General features: G+C 37.8%; 1 protein-coding gene across 1 annotated transcript in view; it reads left to right on the top strand.

The window, feature by feature from the left end:
* Positions 1-21,906, top strand: part of WDR70 (WD repeat domain 70) — a 124,820-nt gene that overhangs the window by 45,477 nt on the left and 57,437 nt on the right. The window contains exon 10 of the mRNA XM_087958505.1: positions 20,801-20,975. Coding sequence (XP_087814631.1) covers positions 20,801-20,975 — 175 coding nt within the window. The remainder of the gene's footprint in view (positions 1-20,800; positions 20,976-21,906) is intronic.

Raw genomic sequence — 21,906 nt, 5'->3', positions numbered from 1 at the left:
CTTTTTCTCTTCTTTTCTGCACTCTTCCCTTCCCCTTTCCCTCCCCTATTTTTCTTACTTTTTGCTTTTGTATTTTTTATATCACAGACAAATTTTTAAAAAGGAATACAGCAATCTCTCCAACTATATTTCTTAATGCAAACTGCCAACCAATGAACATTTTGTTAATTTATTTTAGGGCTCATCTTTGAATTCAGGTCAGTACTCAAGGTAGTAATGAATCTACTTCATGTCTTCACTTTCAATAACTCTGATTTTTAAACAAAATAGCAATAGCACTTAGACTTATATACCACTTTACAGTGCTTTACAGCCCTCTCTAAACAGTTTACAGAGTCAGCCTCTTGCCCCCAGCAATCTGGGTCCTCATTTTACCCACCTCGGAAGGGTGGAAGTCTGAGTCAACCTTGAGCCTGGTGAGATTTGAACTGCCAAATTGCCGGCAGCAGGCAGTCAGCAGAAGTAGCCTGCAGTGCTGCACTCTAACCACTTCGCCACCAAGGCTCAAAATAATTGATCTTATTTTTTAATATCTTTTTTTTTCTTCCAATAAAGTGCTTTGGAGTAATATTCTCTTAAATGAAAATTTTCAAATTACATTGAATATCAAATGCTATTTAGCCTAAAATCTTCGTCAGTTTTATGATACATATTCGATTACTCTAACCCTGCCTCATTCTAAAATATATTATCTAATAATTAGATAATATAACAAAATAAGATGGGGAAATTTTTAAATAGAATTTTCTCACTGTTGTCCATCAATTGCTGTTGCTGTGGTGCAGAAAGCTGAGGATGAAGGTTATTAGCTGAACACCTTCTGCGTCATCACAGTGGTTGGACAAACATTTTGTGCTTTGTACACAGCTAATATTGGCCAGCTGGAGTAGAATCACACCAGAGCGGACATGAGACATTTGAATAAACAGCATATATTGCTGTAGTTTTGCTTAGATAGATCATTTGTTTTCACCATTTAAAGACTCCAGACAAAGAGCACAGAAAATTAAGCTACTAAATCTTTGTTTAGTTGTCTTAGATTATGTATTTCAGTGGAAGATCTTTTATAGTTTTGTTATTCTTTCCCATATTATTCTTGGCCTCAGGGTAATATTGCAAAAAATTCTCTATAAACTAAAATGGATTGTCTTTAAGGCCGAAAGGTTTATTAGAAAGTATGCCCAGCTTAATTGTTCTAATTCTAGAAAAACAATGATTTAATGAAGTTAGATCCCAGATTTAATAGATGGGTTTGAAATGTTAGATATATATTTTGAAATACAGTAAGGTAGTTTGGCTTTCCTTGGAGGCTGCATTTCTGAATGGGCTCCTGGAATCATGTCCAAAGTCCTTCCCTAGGAATATCCTTGCCCACACTTTGGTTCATGTTGCCTAATTCATAGGAATCTGAAAGGGCAACGAGACCCACAGTATGAAAGTATTCATTTATTACATACCAGCTCGATACCCATGTTTCGCTATGAAACTATGTGGTCGGGCTTAATTTTGGGGGAAGAAAATAAGGGGGGGAAATTCTGCCTCTGCCTACCAGCATCCATTGGTATTCATCTGGCTAGCATTCTGTCAGTGTGTGAGAGTTGAGGGCTGTTTGGAAACGGAAACAGTATTTGCTGTGTGAGCAAGGAGACAGCAAGGAGCCTGGGCATGGCTTAGCTCAATTGTTCTGTACTAAAGCTGCTTGCTGCTCTGAAACTGAAACTGAAACTGAAACTCCTCTGCTTGTGTTTTGCATTTGGAACAAATTTCTTTTCAGATAGGGAGGGGGAGTAAAACTCCTTGGCATCAGAGCGTGTTAATAATAATATATGAAATACTAATGCTCTGATGGTCATTTCGAAAAATCCTTTCTTAGTGAGCACCTAGAAGCCAAGAGGAACATACATGGCAAATTTCAAGTTTGTAGGCTTTTCGGTTCTGGAGATTTTGTGATGATGCATGAGTGGTATTTCGCTTTTATATATATAGATTTGTTTTTTTATTTCTTCTCAGATCTGGATAGCACTTAATCCTCTTTCTCTGAATACATGTTTATAATCTGGCAGTTTTCTAGGTGTGATGGAACATGCAGCTGAACAAGGACTGTGGGGGGAGGGAATGTCGGGAGTAGCACCGTGACTTCCCAGGGAAAAGAGACAGCACATTCCAGAGGTAGGGCCAAGACAAGAGACTGCATCGTCTTGAATTGGATGGGGGAAGGAGGAAAAGGCTCAGGGTAGCCACCCTCTCAAATCTCCCAGGTTATATCTATTAGGTTTGAAGACTGTAACTTTAATCTGCCAAGATTCTGTCCATTAGGTATAAGCAAATAAAGAACTGGACTTAATTGAATCTCACTTTGACGTTTCTGGACTTGACACTAAGTTAGAGTAAGATGAAATGATTTCCCCAAGGTTATCCAGTAAGTGTCATAGCTGTTGAGATATGAACCTGGTGTTCCCAAGATTCTAGAATTATTGCAGGAATTCTTTTTAAATTTGATGTATCGCACAGAAAGTGATAAGTTTCATTTTAATTTAGCAATAAGATGCCTTCTTGTGCCATTAACAGCTTGGATCTATCTCAGGAAATGCTGAAAGATAGTCAGGTATTGTTCCTTGACATTGTTAGATGCCAGAAAAGTGGCAAAAACCCTAACTACTATTTCTCTGGAGGAGTGTACAACTTTATTGGAATCATTTTCATTTATTTTTTCTGCTTACCAGCATGTCCCCGAAGCAAGTAAAAAAGTCACAAGAGTGTTTCTTTATGCTTGCCAAATAGAAAATTTGAAACAAGGAAAAATAATGTTCACTTCCTTGAAAAGAAGCCTAAATAGAGAGAGAATGAACTGGAACGCTTATTGCAAATTAGTTAAGAAGGGGAACCAAAAATGCTTTCCTCTTTGCTTTAGCAAAGGAGAGGAGGAGAGGGGAAGTCAGACTTTGTCCCATACTTTCCTTGTCATTTCAGTTCCTTCCATGCATTATCCAGACCACGATAAGAGATGAATTTTGCTGCTTCACGGTAGTCCGATGAAATACTGCTTGTATATTTCCCTCTGTTATTGTCACCATAAGAACTGCAAACGCTTGGTAAACAAAATCCAAACATTCTGCGAATGGGTTTGGGAATTTTAGTGGTGCGCCCTGCTATTCTCAGCGCTTGGCTGGAGCCCTGAGACCAAGAAACAAGCTAAGTGGTTAATCCAGCTGCAGTGCTGTGCCTCTCTGCTCTCCAGGCCCCCAAGATGTCTGGAATTGAAAACATGTGTCTTAACTACTGAGTTACAGCTTCTTTAGAGACCTAAAGAATATGGGTCTTATATCTTATATTCAGAAGTTATTCAGAAATCAAGGAAGGAAATATATTATTGCCATCAACAATGTTTGAAAGATTTCATTTTGAAGCCTTTCCAGTTATGATTCTCTTTTACCTTCTGTATATATGTGCACTTTAAAATGCCTCCCATCATACAGGACCGCCACCAAATTATGCACTGCAAAAAGAAGTGCCCGCTTTTCCCCCCTTTGGATGCATATGGCAAAATGCAAATCTGAGATCAGAGTCCTTTATTGAAATGGGTCAAAAAAACACTTTACACATCCAAAGCCTGCAGGGTGAGTTGCAATTCTAGTCTGCTCATTGCCTGATTTTCTCCAGCTGTATCTATCAATCCAGAACTCTTTTTTAAAAGAAATCTGTTCTCCTGATTACAGTTGGATCTACAGTAAGAAAACTACATTTCTTTTCTTTCTTTAAGAGGAATCCTCTTGAAGCATAACTTTCTAATTTTAACCTAGATCCTACATTATTTACATGACAAAGCTCTAAAAATGTAGCTGTGAACTATGTGAATTTTCAGAACAGTGCATGGTATTTATAGTAAGGCTATTTGCACGAAGTAAAAGTTTTCAGGTAACATGAAATGGTATTTGTAGAAATTCTTGTCTTAATACTACAAAAAGGCTTTGTGCAAATATATCAAGCTTTTTACCCTGGTTCTCATACTATTGCTTTATGTTTATTGCATTTTTAAAATTTGCACGTAAGAACATTTTCCACACAATACTATAATGTTCTGGTATCCCTAAAAATTTCCCTGTCAGGTTGAGCAAAACTGTGCATATGTATATTTTTAAAGTGGATTAAAAAAGAAGGGAATTTCAGTGGGGGTACACCCCAAAGAAAGGAAATTATGATCTGATTACATTGAAATACATGCCAAAACTTCAACATGTATGTAGTAACATTTTTCATTTTGTTGTATAGTACTAAGCAATCTGGGAAGATTTAGCTATAGGAGCCATAGTGGCACAGTGATTAGAATCCAGTATTGCATGCTAACTCTGCCCATAGCCAGGAGTTCAATCCTAACTGCCTCAAGGTCGACTTTCATCCTTCCGAGTTGGGTAAAATGAGGGGCAATAGGGGGCAATAGGCTGACATTGTAAACTGCTCAGAGAGTGCTATAATAGGTAAAGTTTATAATGACGACTTTGTTTACATCAAAAACTGTCTTTCATTCCTTCTAAACTGAACCAATAATAGACTGTCAGATTAGGTGCTATATAGTTATTTCCTGAAGATGTCCTCAAAATGCATTTCTATACAGTTCATTGTCTATGGAGATTCTCAGTCATCCCAAAGGTGTTTTTTTCAAGAGGTAACTGGACTTTCTTATTTTTTTAAAAAAAGATATTTCGTTTCTCATTCAAGAAGTTTCTTCAGCTCTAACTGGATGGTGGGGAATGGAAGGATTTATACTTGTTGCAGATGGCTGGTCATTTGCATACTTTTAGAGAGTCTTTGAGGCCTCCTGGAGGTTTATCGGTGTGGTCAGGGTCACCTGAGTAGCGCAAATGGATGTGGAGCTTCCTTGGAACTGTAGAAAGGACTGTGTTGTAGCCTGGAAATAGATGATGTTGTGTATCTCCCTCTCGGTTGAGGAAGGGCTGTTCAATTTGGCAAAGATGGCCTCTTTGACCCCTCTTTCAAATTTTTCTGTCCAAAATATGGACTTTGCTGCCTTCATCTGAATGGCCTTTGTCTTTTCAATGCAGATGGACTGCTGAATCTTGTCCTGATGGGTTTGTTCTCTTCATAAACATGTGGCTCAATATAGGAGACAGGTTCTGTTAATTTTGATTTGTTGAGGTTCTTTGGAAAGATGTTTTACCTCCTATCCGGTGTAATAATTTTACCACTTGTTTTGCAAACATACAAAATAATTTTTGTCCATTTTTCCAAAGTTGCCTGCAGCTTTGCCGTTCATAATGCCTTATATTTGGGGATGTAACTGGTTGATTTGATATTTAATTTTAAAACACAGTGCTAACAATGCTTTTAAAAGGATTCTGTATCTGACTTCACTATATTTTTATTCATTCACTTATTACCGCTGAAGCTGTTAGAAAGATTTTTTTTTAAAGGTTTAATACATTTACTTGTCTTTCTGCACTTTAGGAAGTTTCTAGTCTGAAACCGCAAATTTACATTATGTTATACCGGCTATTTTGAAATGAAAACATTATGATAGATGATCTGCACTTGAGTTTATTTTGCGGTAGTGGAAACTTTCCTGTCAAATCTCTCCGTATTGAGATATGCATGGGCTACATGGCAGTGTGATTTAAGCATTTACTGGCAAATGTTCTGTTCTTCCATGGTTGAACTCTGGGATAACATGCAGGTCTTCCTTTGCTATCATAAAACAACTAGACCAGGGGTTGCCAACCTTTTGTACCTCAGGGACCACCAAACTCATAATTTTAAATCCCACGGACCACTAATATGAATTTTGACTGACGGCGGCTTGCTGATGTTGGTGGGAAAGTCGGTCCCATATTGCAGAGCTGCAGTAGTCAAAGGACTGGCCCTTTGGTCATCCCGGAGCAGCTGCTTCTCCACCTGGGTGCACGGCCTGCCATGGACTGGAGAAGCTACTCTGGGATGACCAAAGAGCCAGTCCTGTGACTACTGCAGCTCTGGAATATGGGACCGACTTCCCCACCAACGTCAGCAAGCCACCCCAGGGCGGATTTCCCTCCCTCGCCATTGGTCTTACCTTCCATTTCCAGCTCACATGGCTCTACTCAAGGTAAGGTTTGTGCTTGGCTGAAGGGTGAGGGCCAGCAGGTGGTCAGGCCATGTGGGTGGCACAACCTTGTGTACCTGCTCAGCCTGGATTAATTGCTTTGGGGGGAGTGCTTTGGGGGAACATTTCTCTGCGTACCACCAAAATTTTCTCGCAGACCACCAGTGGTCCCCGGCCCACCGATTGGCGACCACTGAACTAGACCATGTAGATTCCATCTTCCATAAATACATACTTTATTTGTAATAGTTTATATACATTTTGGATTGGACAAAGAACCAGATAAACCCAAACTGTATGAATTCTGAATCAGCAAGAAGTTTTTAAAGGCCTTTATTTTTGTGCTAAAATGCCAACATTTTGTACAGGCATTGCTGAGAATTCAGTTGAAAGTTAAGACAGTTGCAACATCTGATGCTGTGGCTTGCCTTCTAAATTTACTACCCAAATCCAAAAAAAGCTCAGAGGTGTTGAGGACAAGTAGTTTATGGAAAAGACAGGTGCACAATTAGAAAACAAACAACCTTTCTTGCTTGAAAGTAGAAATTCATTCTCTTCCTTCCCATCCAATTTTTGGTATTTGTTATTAAATTTCTACATCACCCATTTCATCTGAGTAACTTTGGGCCATTTATAATAATATACATAATTAAACATAATAAAAACATAATTAAAAACAGTTAAAAGCAGAATTAAGTATAAAATTAAAAATTAATATGTAAATAAATTAAGAGGCAGAGAAAGCACACTCAAGCCACCAACCACCCCCAAGGTTGCGTGTCCCTCTTTGACTGTCACACCAATTTGCAGATCCAAGTCTTATAGCGGAAGAACAGTCAAAAGATTTCCCAGCAAAGTCAGCTAACCTGGTGCCCAAAACTGTGAAAAATGGCTCTCATTGTTCTGGCTCATGTTGAGTGTTATATGTTTACAAAAGGCTTAGTAAAGCTATTTTTGTCTTTATAAACTATGTATGTTTATGTTAATTGCTAGGGTTTGTCTTGATTAAAACACTAGCTGCTAAGTTGAAAAAGTCCTTCTGGTATCCTTTTGCACTTTAAAGGTATTTTAGTCTACATGAAGAGAAAGAGAAGTGTTTTTTTTTTACATAATAAGGTCGATGAAAACGCAAAAAGGATTACAGTAATACAGGAGAAGGTTCCAGAACGATGAGAAAAATGTTCAAATTGAATCATCCCGCTTCTCTTTTCTGATTCTCTTGGTGGTGTGTTCTCTCATGGCATTCTTTCACGCACATTGCAGCTATATAATTGCAAATACTTACATTTTTAAATATAAAGTGCATTGTTAGTCTTCTACCTGTTGGCACAATTCTTGGTAACTGCAGGTAATACTGGACCCAATGTAGTGTACCCTGCCTTTCTCCCAATGGGAAAAATGTGGTTTCCCAAGGAAGATTAGAAGATCCCATTCTCCACACCTCTGCATTCAAGGATGTGCTCAGTGTGAAAGACACACAGAGTCCTGAATATATTGTCATGCGCTCAACACAAACCATCTATCTAGAACACCGGTGTCAAACTCGATCACATCACGTGATGTATCATGATGGGGTTTTTGCCTTTGCTGAGCTGGGGTGGGCGTGGCTTGTGCGTGACACATTTGGCCTACGGGCCGCAAATTTGATGCCCCTGATCTAGAAGAAGTAAATGTGACTCCAAAGAACAAACCAGCTATGTATCTGCTTAGATGTACAGATTGCATTTAGACAAAATATGAATGCTCATCAGTGCCATCTGTTCTGATAAAAAAAACTCTTCATTGCCACAACAAATAAAACGAAGGGGCAGTGATTATTCCTTTAAATAATTAGGTGTGTAGGAAAAAAAAATGAGAGGAAACCCTCTGCACCCATCTTAATATATTACAAACTTTTTATTGTTAATGGGGATGAGAGCAGCCTATAATGATGGCAACTTCCAAGGTATTTGATTGATAAAATAGTTAGCTCTTATGTTTGGGTGCTTTCATAATAATTATATAATTATGTTAATCTAAGGCTAAGAATAGAATTGTTGGACTGCTAAGGAAGTTGTTTCATCCAGCCTCTTGAAATTATTGTAAGTGTTATGAATCCTTGTAGCATGAGGCTAGTTAACAAAGACCACTATTGGGTGAGATTCTTCAAACTGTTAAATTAAGATTTTATATTTAGTTACTTCACTTGCAATCTAACAGCACAAATTTCTTTCTTCACGCACACAACGTATGTAACATAAAGCCTTCTCCTGAAAGTGATGTTCTGGGCCTTTGGAGATCATAGGCCTGATTTTTGCTTTGCACGAAATGTTTCTAGCAAGTTTGTCAAAAGTTACTGTGTTAATCTTTTAACTTAATTCAGATGTCTAATTTTAGCCATGTGTGTTGATTTCATGGCTAGCCTCATATTGTTTTGCTAAAATGATAAATGTGGGGTGAAATGTTCTTTTAACTCATGTTTGTAGTTTACATATTTAGTACTGTTCTGTTTAGCAGCAGTGCATCTGATAACTTTCACTGGAAAATATTCACTGAATCCAAACCATGAAATGAAAGCTTTGCATAGGGTATACCAAAGTTTTCATTCCTAAGTCTGAAAATTCTTCCTAGAACTTCTATAACATTATCATTGATCAAATCATAGACTTAATAAAAAGCTATCATTGATTTTTAAAAAATGATACTGATTTTTTTAATGTCAGAATTATTAACAGTGACTCCAGAGGTCATTGAGAGTTCAGCATCATGCAAGCTTCATAGATAATTATTATCTTCATCATCTTGAATTAAAATAAGATTTAGAGATAATCCTTGACTTACGATCGTAATTGGGACCAGAATGTCAGCCATTGAGCAAGCGATCATTAAATGCTTTGCTCAACAACTGCAATCCCAGCACTCCAAGTTGAGGTCATTAAGTAGTCTTGTGGGTTATTAAGCAGACAGCACCCCAGAAAAGGAGTGGGAGAAGACCCTAGGGACTATGCTCATGGCAAAATCCAAGCAGGATTTTCAGCCCCTGAGTGAAGAGATACTCGCATGTGGCCTGCACTGGCATCCAAGGCTTCCCCCAGGCTGTGCTCACTTCTTTACTATGCCACCTCTTAACTCTGTATGTATTTTGACTCCCTCTCATCTTTGAAGGATGACTGAATGAGCTGCCTTCTGAAGGAATTCCGCTCCTCTCTGTTTGTACTAAGGGAACTCCTTTGACAGGGTGCAGGAACAGAGCTCAAGTCTTCAGGATTTAAGCTTCATTTCTGTCCTAGTTGAAGTCATTCAGCTCCCCTCCATGTGTAGAAGGGAACTCCTTCAGTTGGATATAGAAAGATTGCTCAAGATTTGAGTTCCATTATTGCACCCCACTAAATAGTTCACTTCCCCTCACGCATGGAAGGGAATTCCTTTGGCCAGGTGAAGGAACAGAGCTTGTTTCTGCACCCCGCTGAGGGAGTTCAGCTCTCCTCAGATGGCAGCTCATTCAGCAAGTTTGCAAAGAACAGCTTGCAAACTTCTTTGTTTCTTTCCCATTGACTTTCTGGGGAAGCCAGCAGAGAAGATTGCAAATGGTGGTCACATGATCGCAGGACACTTGGCAAGTGGTCATAAGTGCAAACAGGTTTCCAAGCACCCAAATTCCAATCATCTGACTGTGGGGGCAGTGGTGCAACATTTTGTGATGACCAGAAGTGCTTTATGGACCATAAAGCACCCTTTCCAAGGCCATCATAATTCCATACTGTTGTTAAAACAAACAATTGTAAGTTGAGGATTACTTGCAGTTAATGCAGCTGCATTGTTAAGAAAACAAGGAAGTGGGATCATCTTGGATACAGGTGCAACTAACTATCCTGACCAATCAGTGGGCCATGATTCATTTACAACAGTAACCTTACTAAAGGGCCTTTCAACTTCTTGGAAAATGCATTATAAAAAGCTGGTCTATTTCCTGAAATGTTAATTATTAATCTGCCCTGATATTATTAATCTGCCGTGATTCCATTCTTCTTTCCCTATTAGAAACAAGTAGGATTCCAACTGAGCTTCATCCATCAGTGGAGGAGTGGTATGGAAAGAAAGTGACAAGATCAAATATTTCAGTTCAGGAGATTTTGGAACGGGGTTTTTTCCAAGTGTTTTGTTGGTGGTGATTTTGATAAATAAGGTATATGTTCAATCCTGGTTTGGAAGATGCCAAATTATTTCTTCTTGGTTCAAAATTTAATAGATAGATAGATAGATAGATAGATAGATAGATAGATAGATAGATAGATAGATAGATAGATAGATAGATAGATAATGCAATTCTCCCTAGTTTAGTAAAAGTAACTGAACAGATAATAAATAATATTCTGAATTTAGCTAATTAGACTAGAGTATTCCAGCAATGTTGACATCTGCTTATGTTGTTGGTACGTACCTAATTGCTTTAATGGGCAATTTCCTAGTAAGCTTTGCTAATGCAGTGATATAGATGTGTTATAAGTGTTTATCTTGGGTTATGTCACTGTCAACATTTCAGTGGCATTAACCTTTAATTATTATTGCTGCCCAAGGCGTATATTTACCTATGGGGTGCGTTAGTGTGTGTAGAAATAAATGCAGTAGAAATTTGCTTTTAGTTAATGGACAAAAATAAGAGCAGCGTCCTGTCCTGGGATGTATGTCAGTTCTTCTGTGCATCTTGGAAACCAGATGTTGACCATATTTTATGCAAATGGGTTAGCGAGATTCCTACTGGCCTGTGAGCATCAACTGCCTTGATTGTAAACTGTTTTTGGCCCTCACAGCATCCACATGATGTCTACAATAGAATATTAAGGCATTCCCAAATTTAAAAATCCACCCTTAAGAGCTGAGCTTTTATATATTGTGTTTCTCGAAAATAAGACCGTCTTATATTTTTTCCCACCAAAAAGGCACCAGGTCTTATTTTTGGGGATGCCATCCACTGACTAACCTCACTTGCGCGCATTGCCCCCCGGCCTCCTTTTCTCTGTCAGAGGCCTTCAGGAACTTCTTCTGTGGCCTGCAAGGCTTTCCAGAAGGCCTCTGCAGCCGATAACAGATTGATCCGGATCGATCCAGAGCTTTGTTATCAGCTACAGAAGCCTTCAGGAAAGCCTTGCCAGCCTTGCCGGATGCAGAAGAAATGGGTCAGCAAAGCAGGTGTTGGGGTGTGCGAGGCCTGGCTACAACTGTCCAAAGGTAAGTAATAGGGCAGCTCCACCACCACCCCATTCCCACTCTAGCTTAATTTTTGCACTCTGGAGTGGGTGGGGTCTTAATTAGGGCTTATTTTGGGGGGTAGGGCTTATATTGGGCACATGGTTAAAAATCAAGCTAGGGCTTACTTTCAGGATAGGGCGTATTTTCGGGAAAATGGTATAAATGTATATATAAAATCTTAAGTTTGAAGCTTAAGCTCAAATACTTTGGTCACAAATGAGAAGAGAGGACTCGTTGGAAAAGACCCTGATGTTGGGAAAGATTGAAGGCAAAAGGAGAAGGGGACAACGGAGTCTGAGATGAGTAGATAGTGTCACAGAAGCAGTGGGCATGAGTTGGGCAGAATCAGGGAGACAATGGAAGAAAAAGGGGGGCTGGTGTGGAATGGATACGACTTAATGACTGAACAATAACAAAAGACTGGAGAATGTTCTCTGTTTTTTAAAAAAAACTGTTGAAAGCTAAATAGAACAAACCTTTTTCACTGCTTGTCGAAAATTCAGCAAAGATGGAATTGCCCTAATCTTTCAAAGGAGGTAATTCCACAATTGAATGCTACTGCAGAAAAGACTCTGGCCAGATTTACATGACGCTCTCCCTTTTCCCCATGGGACATGCAGTGGATCACCAGACAAAGATTGCAAATGTAAAACATGGAATTATAGGATTGGAAGTGGCCTTTGTGCTGTGGCTTCTTCCAACTTCACAGCTTTATAGAAAAGAGCCAGAATCTGAAATTGTATCTGAAATTATAATAGTGGGCCAGAATAGCTGGTTGAAAATCAGTGTATTGTGGTGTAAATCGCATGCCAGCTCTTAACTTTTCAAAAACTGCTGTCAAACAATCTTCAAGGAATGCCCTGCACAGAATACATGACATTATTAATGTAATAATGATGAATACCATATTAGCTAGTGTTCTGAACTAGGCTTCCCCAAAAAGCACTAAGCAGAGTCTTTGTCCCGGCAAAAACCCTTTTATTAAATGAATGTGAATTTCTTGCATTCACATTCAGCCAAAGGCCTGGCAAACAGTCTTTCAAGGGTGTAATTAGTAGCACAGACCGTATCTAGCTTGGAGAGCTGCCAAGTAAATATTTTCAAACGCAGTGCTGACAAGGAAGGACTCAGCACAGAGTCTCTGAGATGCACAGACAGATCTTCGCACTGCTACAACGAACAAATTTGTTTCCTGTAAAAGCCCCTTCTCCTTTTGCTCCTCTTTGAATCCCTACGGGAGGGGGCATTCATCGTCCACCTGTGGCTTTACTCCCATATCGACCCTTAGTTCGTAATTGTTATTTTCTTTTGGCAGCTCTGCTCATGCGCAGGCTGGGAACCGGCTCCAGCTGCTCCCCCGCCTCACTGTTGTCCGACTCCGAAGGCAGCTGATAACTGCCAGCCTGCCCAGGCTCCATCTCTGCCTCTGACGCAGAGTGCTCATCTGAGCCTTCCTCAGCCTCCAGGACTGGCCCATGTTCCTCCCCAACCTCCTCACTGTTCAACTCTGCTGCCAGTTCCACTAGCTGCCCGATGGGCAACAACAGCTCCAAGAGGGGCATTTCTACAACAAAGATACTTGTAGTGTCCATCTCTCCTGCTGCTAGTCAGCTGTCTCACTCTATTGGCTTCTCCGTATCAATGCATAAAATATGTTCTGAGAAGTGCCTGTAATTCATCTATATATCAAACTTTTTAATCACAGAAGGGGTTGTTTGTGGTTTTTGTGAAAAAAATACCCCAGAGAAATAACCAGAATCCAGAAAAGGAAAACTAGTTACGCAAACATTCTTGAAAAGCTACTTTAGAAATTTTTCACCTTCGGATAAGAGGTTCGTCATCTAGATTACCTAAAGGACAAAATGTAGTTCAAAATGTTCCCATTTTTTACCTTGTTCTAGTTAAAATATTTAGGCTGACTTTTTTTTCAAATACGTTTTTTCCCCTCTTGTTATGTTCTATTTCAGTAATTCTCTTGCAGTAACCCAGTAAATTTCAAATTTGATTTGCTTTTTAACAATTGAAACAAATAATTAATCATAATGCTAAATGATTCAACTTGAGATTAAAGCATAATTATGATTCATTCAAACCCCATTCATAAACTATTTCATTTATTTAGTTAGAAAGTGTATATACAGTAATACTCCACCTTTTTCAGCTGCATAGAACTTAAGGTGGGTTTGGAAAAGGAAGACAATGTAGAAATAAACAATTTCTAGGTTTGCGGGGTTGAGAGGATATAGCAGCCTAGAAACCTCTTAAAACAAATTCTGCATTTTGTCTTATCATGGTTAAAATTGTGACTTAATGTCTGGCTGACCTGCATAAACACACACATCCTCCAAATGTTAAAAGTGACCTGTTATACAATTGAAGACAGGGTGTGTATATATGCTTGATTCCTGTTTAATAAAAAGCATTAATGCTCTCCTGAGTGCAGAATTAAGTATGTGGCGGTGCTTTGTCTGGGTCCTGGCTTCAAGGAGTATTTAAAGCATTGTTCATGCTATGTACTCTGTTGTGTAATGGAACCTGCAGTTTAGGCCCAGAACTGTATTTCCATCTAAAAGTAAGCATCAACAAGTGTTTTTCAGAAGTCCTCAGATATCTCCCTTGCTTGAGCTATGACACTGTCAACTCGCAAAGCATTCCTGGACTGCTGTCGAGTTGTGTTGTGAAGATCAGATTTGATCGTGAATATCTAGAATTTTGTTCTATAACTAAGATAGGTACTCCCCCACATATATCTGAGAATCATCCCATTGATTGAAAGATCTGATTTCCCCTTCAAATAAATTGATAACCCTAGAGGTTTGTTCATACTTTTGTACACACAAATATGAGCTTAGGAACATTTCCCTCTATAAATAAATATGTATGATATTTTTAATTCATTTGCTTAACTGGGTTCTCTTTAGCTAGTTCTCTTTAGGATTTGTGTGGAGAATAGAACTTGTTTTAAATTATATTTATGCAGAAATATTGAAAATTCAAAAAGGTTCACAGAATTTTAGTCATTGCTATAATTTTGACCTCTAAGAGTACCAAACTCATACAATATGAAAATTATAGCTTTATAAAATGACCATGGAAGTATTTCTCCATTTTTGGAATGATTCTTTTTTATATCGCCATTCCAGCATTCTTTCTGTGTGGTGAATAATAACATTTTAGTGGGTACATTCTTCAGTCAGATTCTCACTAGAGATAAGGGGCTTCAACACAGCTGCTTAAAAATAATGGAAGCCCAACATATTTGAAGGCATCAGATTGGACAGGACTGAATTACATCAATTCCATGGTATTTAGTGATAATCACCAACCTGGTGGTGTTTTTTAAATTTGGATACATTTATAGAAACTTTGCAATACTTTGATAAATCTTTTAGGGATAATTATTAGCTTTTTATATTTAAAACTTATTCTGATTTTTTTTTTCCCATGATGCTGCTGGCAACAATCTTTTGAATCCTATTTTTGAAAATAGAATTTGATTCCTGGACTATAGACTGGGTACAGGTAGAGCTCTACTTACGACCAGTCACTTCGTGAGTGTTCAAAGCTATAACAGACTTTGTAAAATCTGCTTACGATTCAATTTTGAAGTTTCTTTAGCCACCCCACCCCCTAAGTCGCTTGGCAATCAGCTCACCTTGACGGTCATTTGCAGTGTCCCATATCACATGACTGCAATTTTTTACAGGTTTTTTTTTGGGGGGGGGGGGAAATCCACTGGGTAAAATGGTTTTGCTTAATGACTGCAGTGTTCGCTTAATGACAGTGGCATTTCCTTAATGACTGCTGGAAAAATTCCAAACAATTAGGTCTGGTCACCTGATGCCTCAACTTACAACCTTAATTCTGGGCTCAGTTACAATCATAAGTCAATTGCGTATTTGATATTGAGCTCCTGGTGATGAACACGAGTTCAAGGAGTATAACCCTGATGGTTGTTTTAAAATGCATTAACCATTAATTTCTTAACAGCATTCCTATTGAGTTTGAATGTTTAATGTCTCTCATTTGGGGGATTTTGAAGGGATTTGAGAACTTCCAGCTTAATAAACAAATGGTCCCACTCATTGTAAAAGAGAAAGGCTCCTTTAATATTTCCTTTTCTCATTTCCTATTAAAATAACAAACTAGTTCCCTAGAAGCCTCACAGAGGAGTTAAATAAACATATCACATCCAATGTGAAATTGTTCCTTTTTAAAAAATAATGAATAAAAGGATTCTTTTAAGGTTCACTTGTCTTTTGGTTGTAACCATATCAATGTGCACATGTATCCTGGCCTAAAGTAAAGAACACAGAAAATCTAGCACGGAATGTCCCCTGCCTATTTTATTTTGCTCCGTGTGCTGGTGGAGTGCTTGATTTCTGTTCAGTGTTAATTTAATTGCCTGTGATGGTGAGAAATAAGATGGCAGTATATTGGTCTATGAAAGCAAATTGCTAATGCTAACGTTTGTGATTGTACAGATTTCCTTTTGAGAACCTTATCGTTTTTTGGGGGGGTAATGGCTGTTTCATGTCAGTCTCAGTCCAAAGTCCTGATTTCGGTGGAGATAATTCTAAACCCAAATAAACGGCAAAGTTATTTACAGCCTTCACTAATTAGGATCTTCAGGGACTGCTCCATTTTCTCAGTGTTTCACTCTTACTTTCTTTTGTGCGGTGCTGCATCAGACTGGTTTATGATTAAATTGTTGATGGTCACTCAAAGTAAATTTCTCAAATATCCCCTTAATTATAATAATGAGATCCCCTGCAAAACTCAACTGCCTGGTATGCCTCTTCATATCCAGGAGAACAGTTGTTAAGTATTTTGTGCTTTCCACTGCCCTTTAACAGTAGTACAGTATTGCTTTGGCTTTTCTCATTGTCTTCAAGAGATTAGGGCACAGAGATTTAGTGGTTACAGCTAGCCATTTTGTACTGCATTGTTGTAATTTTAAGAAATACAGGGGGTCACAACTGGAATTTCCATAGCTAAGGAAAGCAGTTCTTAAGTGAGTCACACCCAATTTTACAACTTCTTTTTGCGACAGTTGTTAAACAAATTTCTTCAGTTCTTAAGTGAAACATGCAGTCATTAAGTGAATCCTGCTTTTCCCATTGTCTTATCGGAAGCCAGCTGGGAAGATTGCAAATGGCGGTCACTCTGAGAAGGTGCAACTATTCTAAATACAAGCCAGTTTCCAAATACCCAGATTCTGATCACATGACCCTGGAGATCCTGTGATGTGTGAAGACCAGTTGTAAGTCACTTTATTCAGTGCTGTTGTAATTTTGAACAGTTGCTAAATGAATCGTTTTAATCCAGGACTATCTGTATCCAGAAATGTCAATTCTTGAATTATTCTTGAAATAATTACTGAAATAATATCAATAATGTACTACAAAAAATTTAAAAAACCCTCAGGTTTGGAATGAGGGGTCCTTGGTGCTCTCTGATTTTAGTTGTGTATTGATGATGGGTAATGAAACATCTGCAAGAAAACAACCAAGCTCAGAGAGGATCAAGGATACACGTAATAGTGTTAATCCTGCTGAAATGTGAAAACATACGTGATTCCTGAAATAATGAGTTACAGAAAGTAACTCATTTACGGACTATTATTAGCAAAAATAGTTCCATATTTTGATTTTCCAGTATCTGATGCTAAGAGACATTATCTTGACCAGCAAGCACTTGTACTAAATATTTAAAAAATCAGTATACCAGTGCTAAGATATATTTAATCAAAGAAACTATTGAAGAATGATAAAAAATGAACTATAAAGAATATGATGGACAGTGATGAACATGGTGCCAGTCTTCCAATATTTGTGAGGGTGTCTCCAAAGCACCTGAGATCAGGATAAGAAGTAACAGCTGGAAGCTTATCAAAGATAGATTCAACCTAGAATTAAGACCAAAAAAAATCCTGACAGCTAGAACAATTAATCAATTGAACGGTTTAACGTTAGAAGTTGTGGGTGCTTCAACACTGCAAGTTTTTAAGAAGAGATGGAATTGGGTCTCCTGCTTGGGCAGGGGATTGGACTAGACAACCTCCAAGGTCCCTTTACAACTCTGATATTCTGTATTCTATAAGAATAAACTTGTGTCTCTAGCTCTTGTCTTTGTAAAAAAAAAAAAAAAAGCCTTTTCCTTATACTTAGGGACCCATAATTCTTTAGGAGAGCAGTTCTGTTTGGTTCCCAAATTTGTGGTTTTAGGTTAATTAGTGGCTTTGTGCACAGGAATTCCTTGGGAGTTTTTTGGCTATTCCTCCAAATTTGTGAGCACTTTAAAACTTTATGCCTCTCTTTAGTGTAGTAAAGTAGGACTAATTAGATACGCAAAACGTAAGTACCGAACCGGTAGTAACACCGGTTGAATCCCGCCCCTGAGAATAACCATGTTTGAGAATCTTTAACTATGGACTTTCCCATACATGGATCCCTTGATGGTAGGCTATGGTGACCATAACCTCTGGTCATTAGTCAAATAGGCTGAGGACTATAGGAACAATAAAAATAACATTGGGGGATTCAGAGTTGATTGATATCCAATTCAGAGACAGTAAAATGCTCAAGATGGGGACAAAATGGGTCATATTTAGTCACACCCTCATCTCTCTCCAGCCTCCATATATTCAGATAGGAACTTGGAAGGACAATGCAAGTACAGCTGTCAGGATAATCCAGAAATCAAGCTCTTCCTTAATAGAATATTCTGGAGGTCAGAGAAACATGGGCATATTCTCTGCTGTGTGTGCTGACCTGTATATTTGAAAAGTTATACATTGTTCACAATTAGGGCTATGCAACCTCTCTTAGCTGAAGGAGGATATCAGTAGGCCCTCAACGGTCGATAATATCACAAAATTATGACTCAGAAAGAGATTGAGGGGGGAATTAAAATTTTTATTATTATTTGTAATATTTATTTTCTCTCTCTCCAGAAGGGAAACTGGCCTGATAGAAGGAGAAATTAAAAAGTACAATAGACACTATAAGCTCTTTTTATAGGGATATTCAACATCCCCAACACTCTGTAACATTACAGATTCAGGTCTTGATTATTCAAATCTACCACAATGAGCCAAAGAATGAGTAAAATACTCTTACGTATAGATATTAATAGTTGAGATTCTCTCTTCCAGTTTTGATTTTATTGTTAATCTTTAACTTTTTTCAGTATACGATTAAGAATTCTTCTGTAGCCTGGACTATATTATTGTAATTACATTCAGATGCATAGTTTTCATGTACATAGTTTACTCAGAGAATCTTTTGCCAAACAACCATTCAAAACAGCTCTGCCTTTCATTGTTGTTTTAAGGTTCTTCTGTTTTGGCCTTTTGTGTCTTCAAAGCTATAAGATACTGTAACACTACAACATCTTGTATTTCTAATGCATCAGACTTTCATTTTAAAAAGATGTTACGAATCACCTAATAAAATCTTTTCTAACGTTCCTAAAGTTCCATATTTAATTGGCAGAGTCACAGAACTGAATACTCAAGTTTACTATCTTATGCTGGCCTGCCATTTGCCTGCAATAGTAGATAAAATAAGAAAAGAATTGGGAGTGAAGAATTGGAACCGGGAAAGAGATTTGGAAGTGAAGAATTGGAGCCCTGGTCATAGTAATGTAACATCCTTTTTCCATTCATGTGCATCCAGTAGTTTCAACTAGCTTCATTAATTTTGCTTATTTTGTATTTTATATTTATTCATTTTTTCTGTTTCCTAATATCAAAGTATTTGCAGTTTGCAGTTTCATCATACAGATAATCCCCGATTTACAACAAGGCCTCCTCAGAGCTACTTACAACCTGGATTCTTTATAAATTCATTTGTTATAAATCCTACTTGAAGGGGGATGTATTTTTGGCAACAATAAACATAGCTCTTTAAATCCCCATGATCACTCGTAACAGTAGGGCTGCCTCTTGAGTTTGTTCTTTTCATTCTACAACTGATAGGAGGAACACATTGTATATGAATTCTTGTAAATCTAAAAGAAATGCAAATTTAGGGGACTTAAAACTGAACCCAGGAACATTGAGTTGTATACAAAGTATTTACATTCTCACATCATGAATATATGCTTATTGTTTTCCAAAAGAGCATTTCCATCCCTTTTAGAATTGCTTCAAATCACTTCTTGGCATTTAGAAGCATTTCATAGAATCTGCTCCACAGATGTAGAACCCACCACTTAAAAAAAAAAAAAGTTACATGTAAACAGGGTATGTATTGTGCATTACGTGTCAGCCTTTTGAGCTGAGAAGTGTTGTGTAATCTTCAGGGTTTTGTTTTTAGTCCTGATGCAACACTGAATTTAAATGCACTTTGTTTAAGGTCAGTGTTTTTGACTGATTTATGTTAAAATTTGGTAGATCATTTTTATGTTTGGTTTTTACAAATGCTAGCATTTTTAAATTAGTCCAAGCAATGCACATCCTTCATTATGTAGATAAAGAAGAAAATGTCAAATACTTTTTCCAATTCTGTTTATAAAAAGAGCAAAGTGATAGATTAATCTCCATCAATTACATAACATACTTTGCATATTTTATTTTGTGCACTTTTATCCCGTTTTTATTCCCATACAGCAAGAATGGTGTATACTCCCACTCCTGAGATAATGGGATATACTCCCACTACTATACTCCCACTACTGAGCCAGCTGATAGTAATTCTGGGATTTGTAGTTTCAAAAGCATCTGCAGGCTAGAGGTTCTCCATCTTTGCCATAAAATTGCAATATAATATCTGTGGGATTCACAAGCAATCTTTCATTCAGGCACTGAGAAGACACTGGCCTGATTAATTTCAGGAGGCCGTTCTTTCCCATTGTTCTTAATCCACCCTGTTTCGCTGGCTAAGTCAAGAAGAATGGTTACACATTGAACAAATAAAAAAATGTGTGGAAAAACAGAGGAAAAGTGAGGTGAAAGGAAAATCACTTCATGCTTAGCCATTTTTTTACTTACTTAGGTCCCACTTAGGTCCCATTCATCAATTGACTGTTCATCAGTGAATTTTGTATCAAATTCTGGATCCAGGTCATTATTTCCATGTTTATTGCCTCCTCAAGACAGCAGATCAGAAAGGTGAATCATATATATAGTGTCTCTCTGGTCCTGTTAACCATTGTACCACCGTGATTCTTTGGACATTTGATTTTTGCTTATTGTAAGTTCTGTTTATTATTTTTTTCTTTAAGTTCACATAAGAATGGGTAGAATTTGAAGCAATATCCACTTGAAAAAAGAATTTGACAGATTCGCCTTATAGCTGTTCTCTGTGTTGCTTAACAAGAGGGCGATATATACATATCTTTCACAATTTATTAATTTTATTAATTAAAAGCTAGAGAGAGAATATTATGTGTAAGCATGTATTAGAATGTACTTACCATCATTCCTATACATAATGCATAATGATTTGCATTATTTCTGTGCTTTTTCCCTAGGACTGTAAGAATGTGGGATGTCTCTAATGAGAAAAAACATAAAAATGTGTTTAAACCACGTTCAGCTCAAGGCAAAAGGGTGATTCCAACAAGCTGCACCTACAGCAGAGATGGTAAACTTATTGCAGCTGGCTGCCAAGATGGGTCCATCCAGATCTGGGATAGGAATATGAATGTAAGTAATCATGTTTTCCAAATCCAAATTGATGGTATGATATACTAAGTGAATTCCTTGCCAGCTTCCACATTTTACTTAATTTTAATAGGTTTACACATAGTCCTCAATTTATGACCACAGTTAGAACTGGAATTTCAGTTGCTAAGTGATGTGGTCATTAAGCGAGTTGTCATGTGACCAGACTCAATTTTATAAACATTTTTACAACGGTTGTTAAAAGAGTCCAGCTTCCCCAATTAACATTGTTTTTTGGAAACTATCTGGGAAGGTCACAAATCACAATCACATGACCACAGGACACTGGTTGTAAATGTGAGCAGGTTGCAAAGCATGTACATTGCGATTACATGATGGCGCAGGGGTGTGACGGTTGTGGGAGGACAGATCATAAATCACTTTTTCTGAAGCCTTTGTAACTTTTGAATCATTGTTAAACCAATGGTCCTAAGTTCAATACTACGGCAGTGCCAAATTTTACCCAATTTACCATAAATCCATGCGATTCAGTGACTATTTGGGGGTCTTAAGCCGAAAATTGGTCCACAAGAGGACTGGTTTGTTGGTCCAAGGGCTATAATACTGAAATATTATATTAGGATACAAAAACAAAGTGAATATGATGTGGGATGTAAGATGTAAGATATGATATCAAATATTAATACCATCATTTTTAGTCAAAAATGAAGATTATTACAAATATGTTGCTAAACATTTAAAAAAAACCTGCAAAAAAGAGCTACTATTTTGCCATTCTATTTGTCAACATAGGCCATGTTGATAACGTCTACAATAATGTTAGGGTTACTGTTAATGTTGAGTTGGAAGTGTTGTGGAGAGGACTTGCATGGAGAACACCTAAGATCATCCAAGCTGAAAAAACTCTGTTGTGATATGGCAATAATGAAACTCCAGGCAGGGCCATCTCTCC

Source organism: Notechis scutatus, chromosome 2 (assembly GCF_049901735.1).
Source record: "Notechis scutatus isolate UNSWTSFEM ecotype Mainland chromosome 2, rNotScu1.2, whole genome shotgun sequence".
Taxonomy (NCBI): domain Eukaryota; kingdom Metazoa; phylum Chordata; class Lepidosauria; order Squamata; family Elapidae; genus Notechis; species Notechis scutatus.
This window is presented reverse-complemented; position numbering and strand designations above follow the sequence as displayed.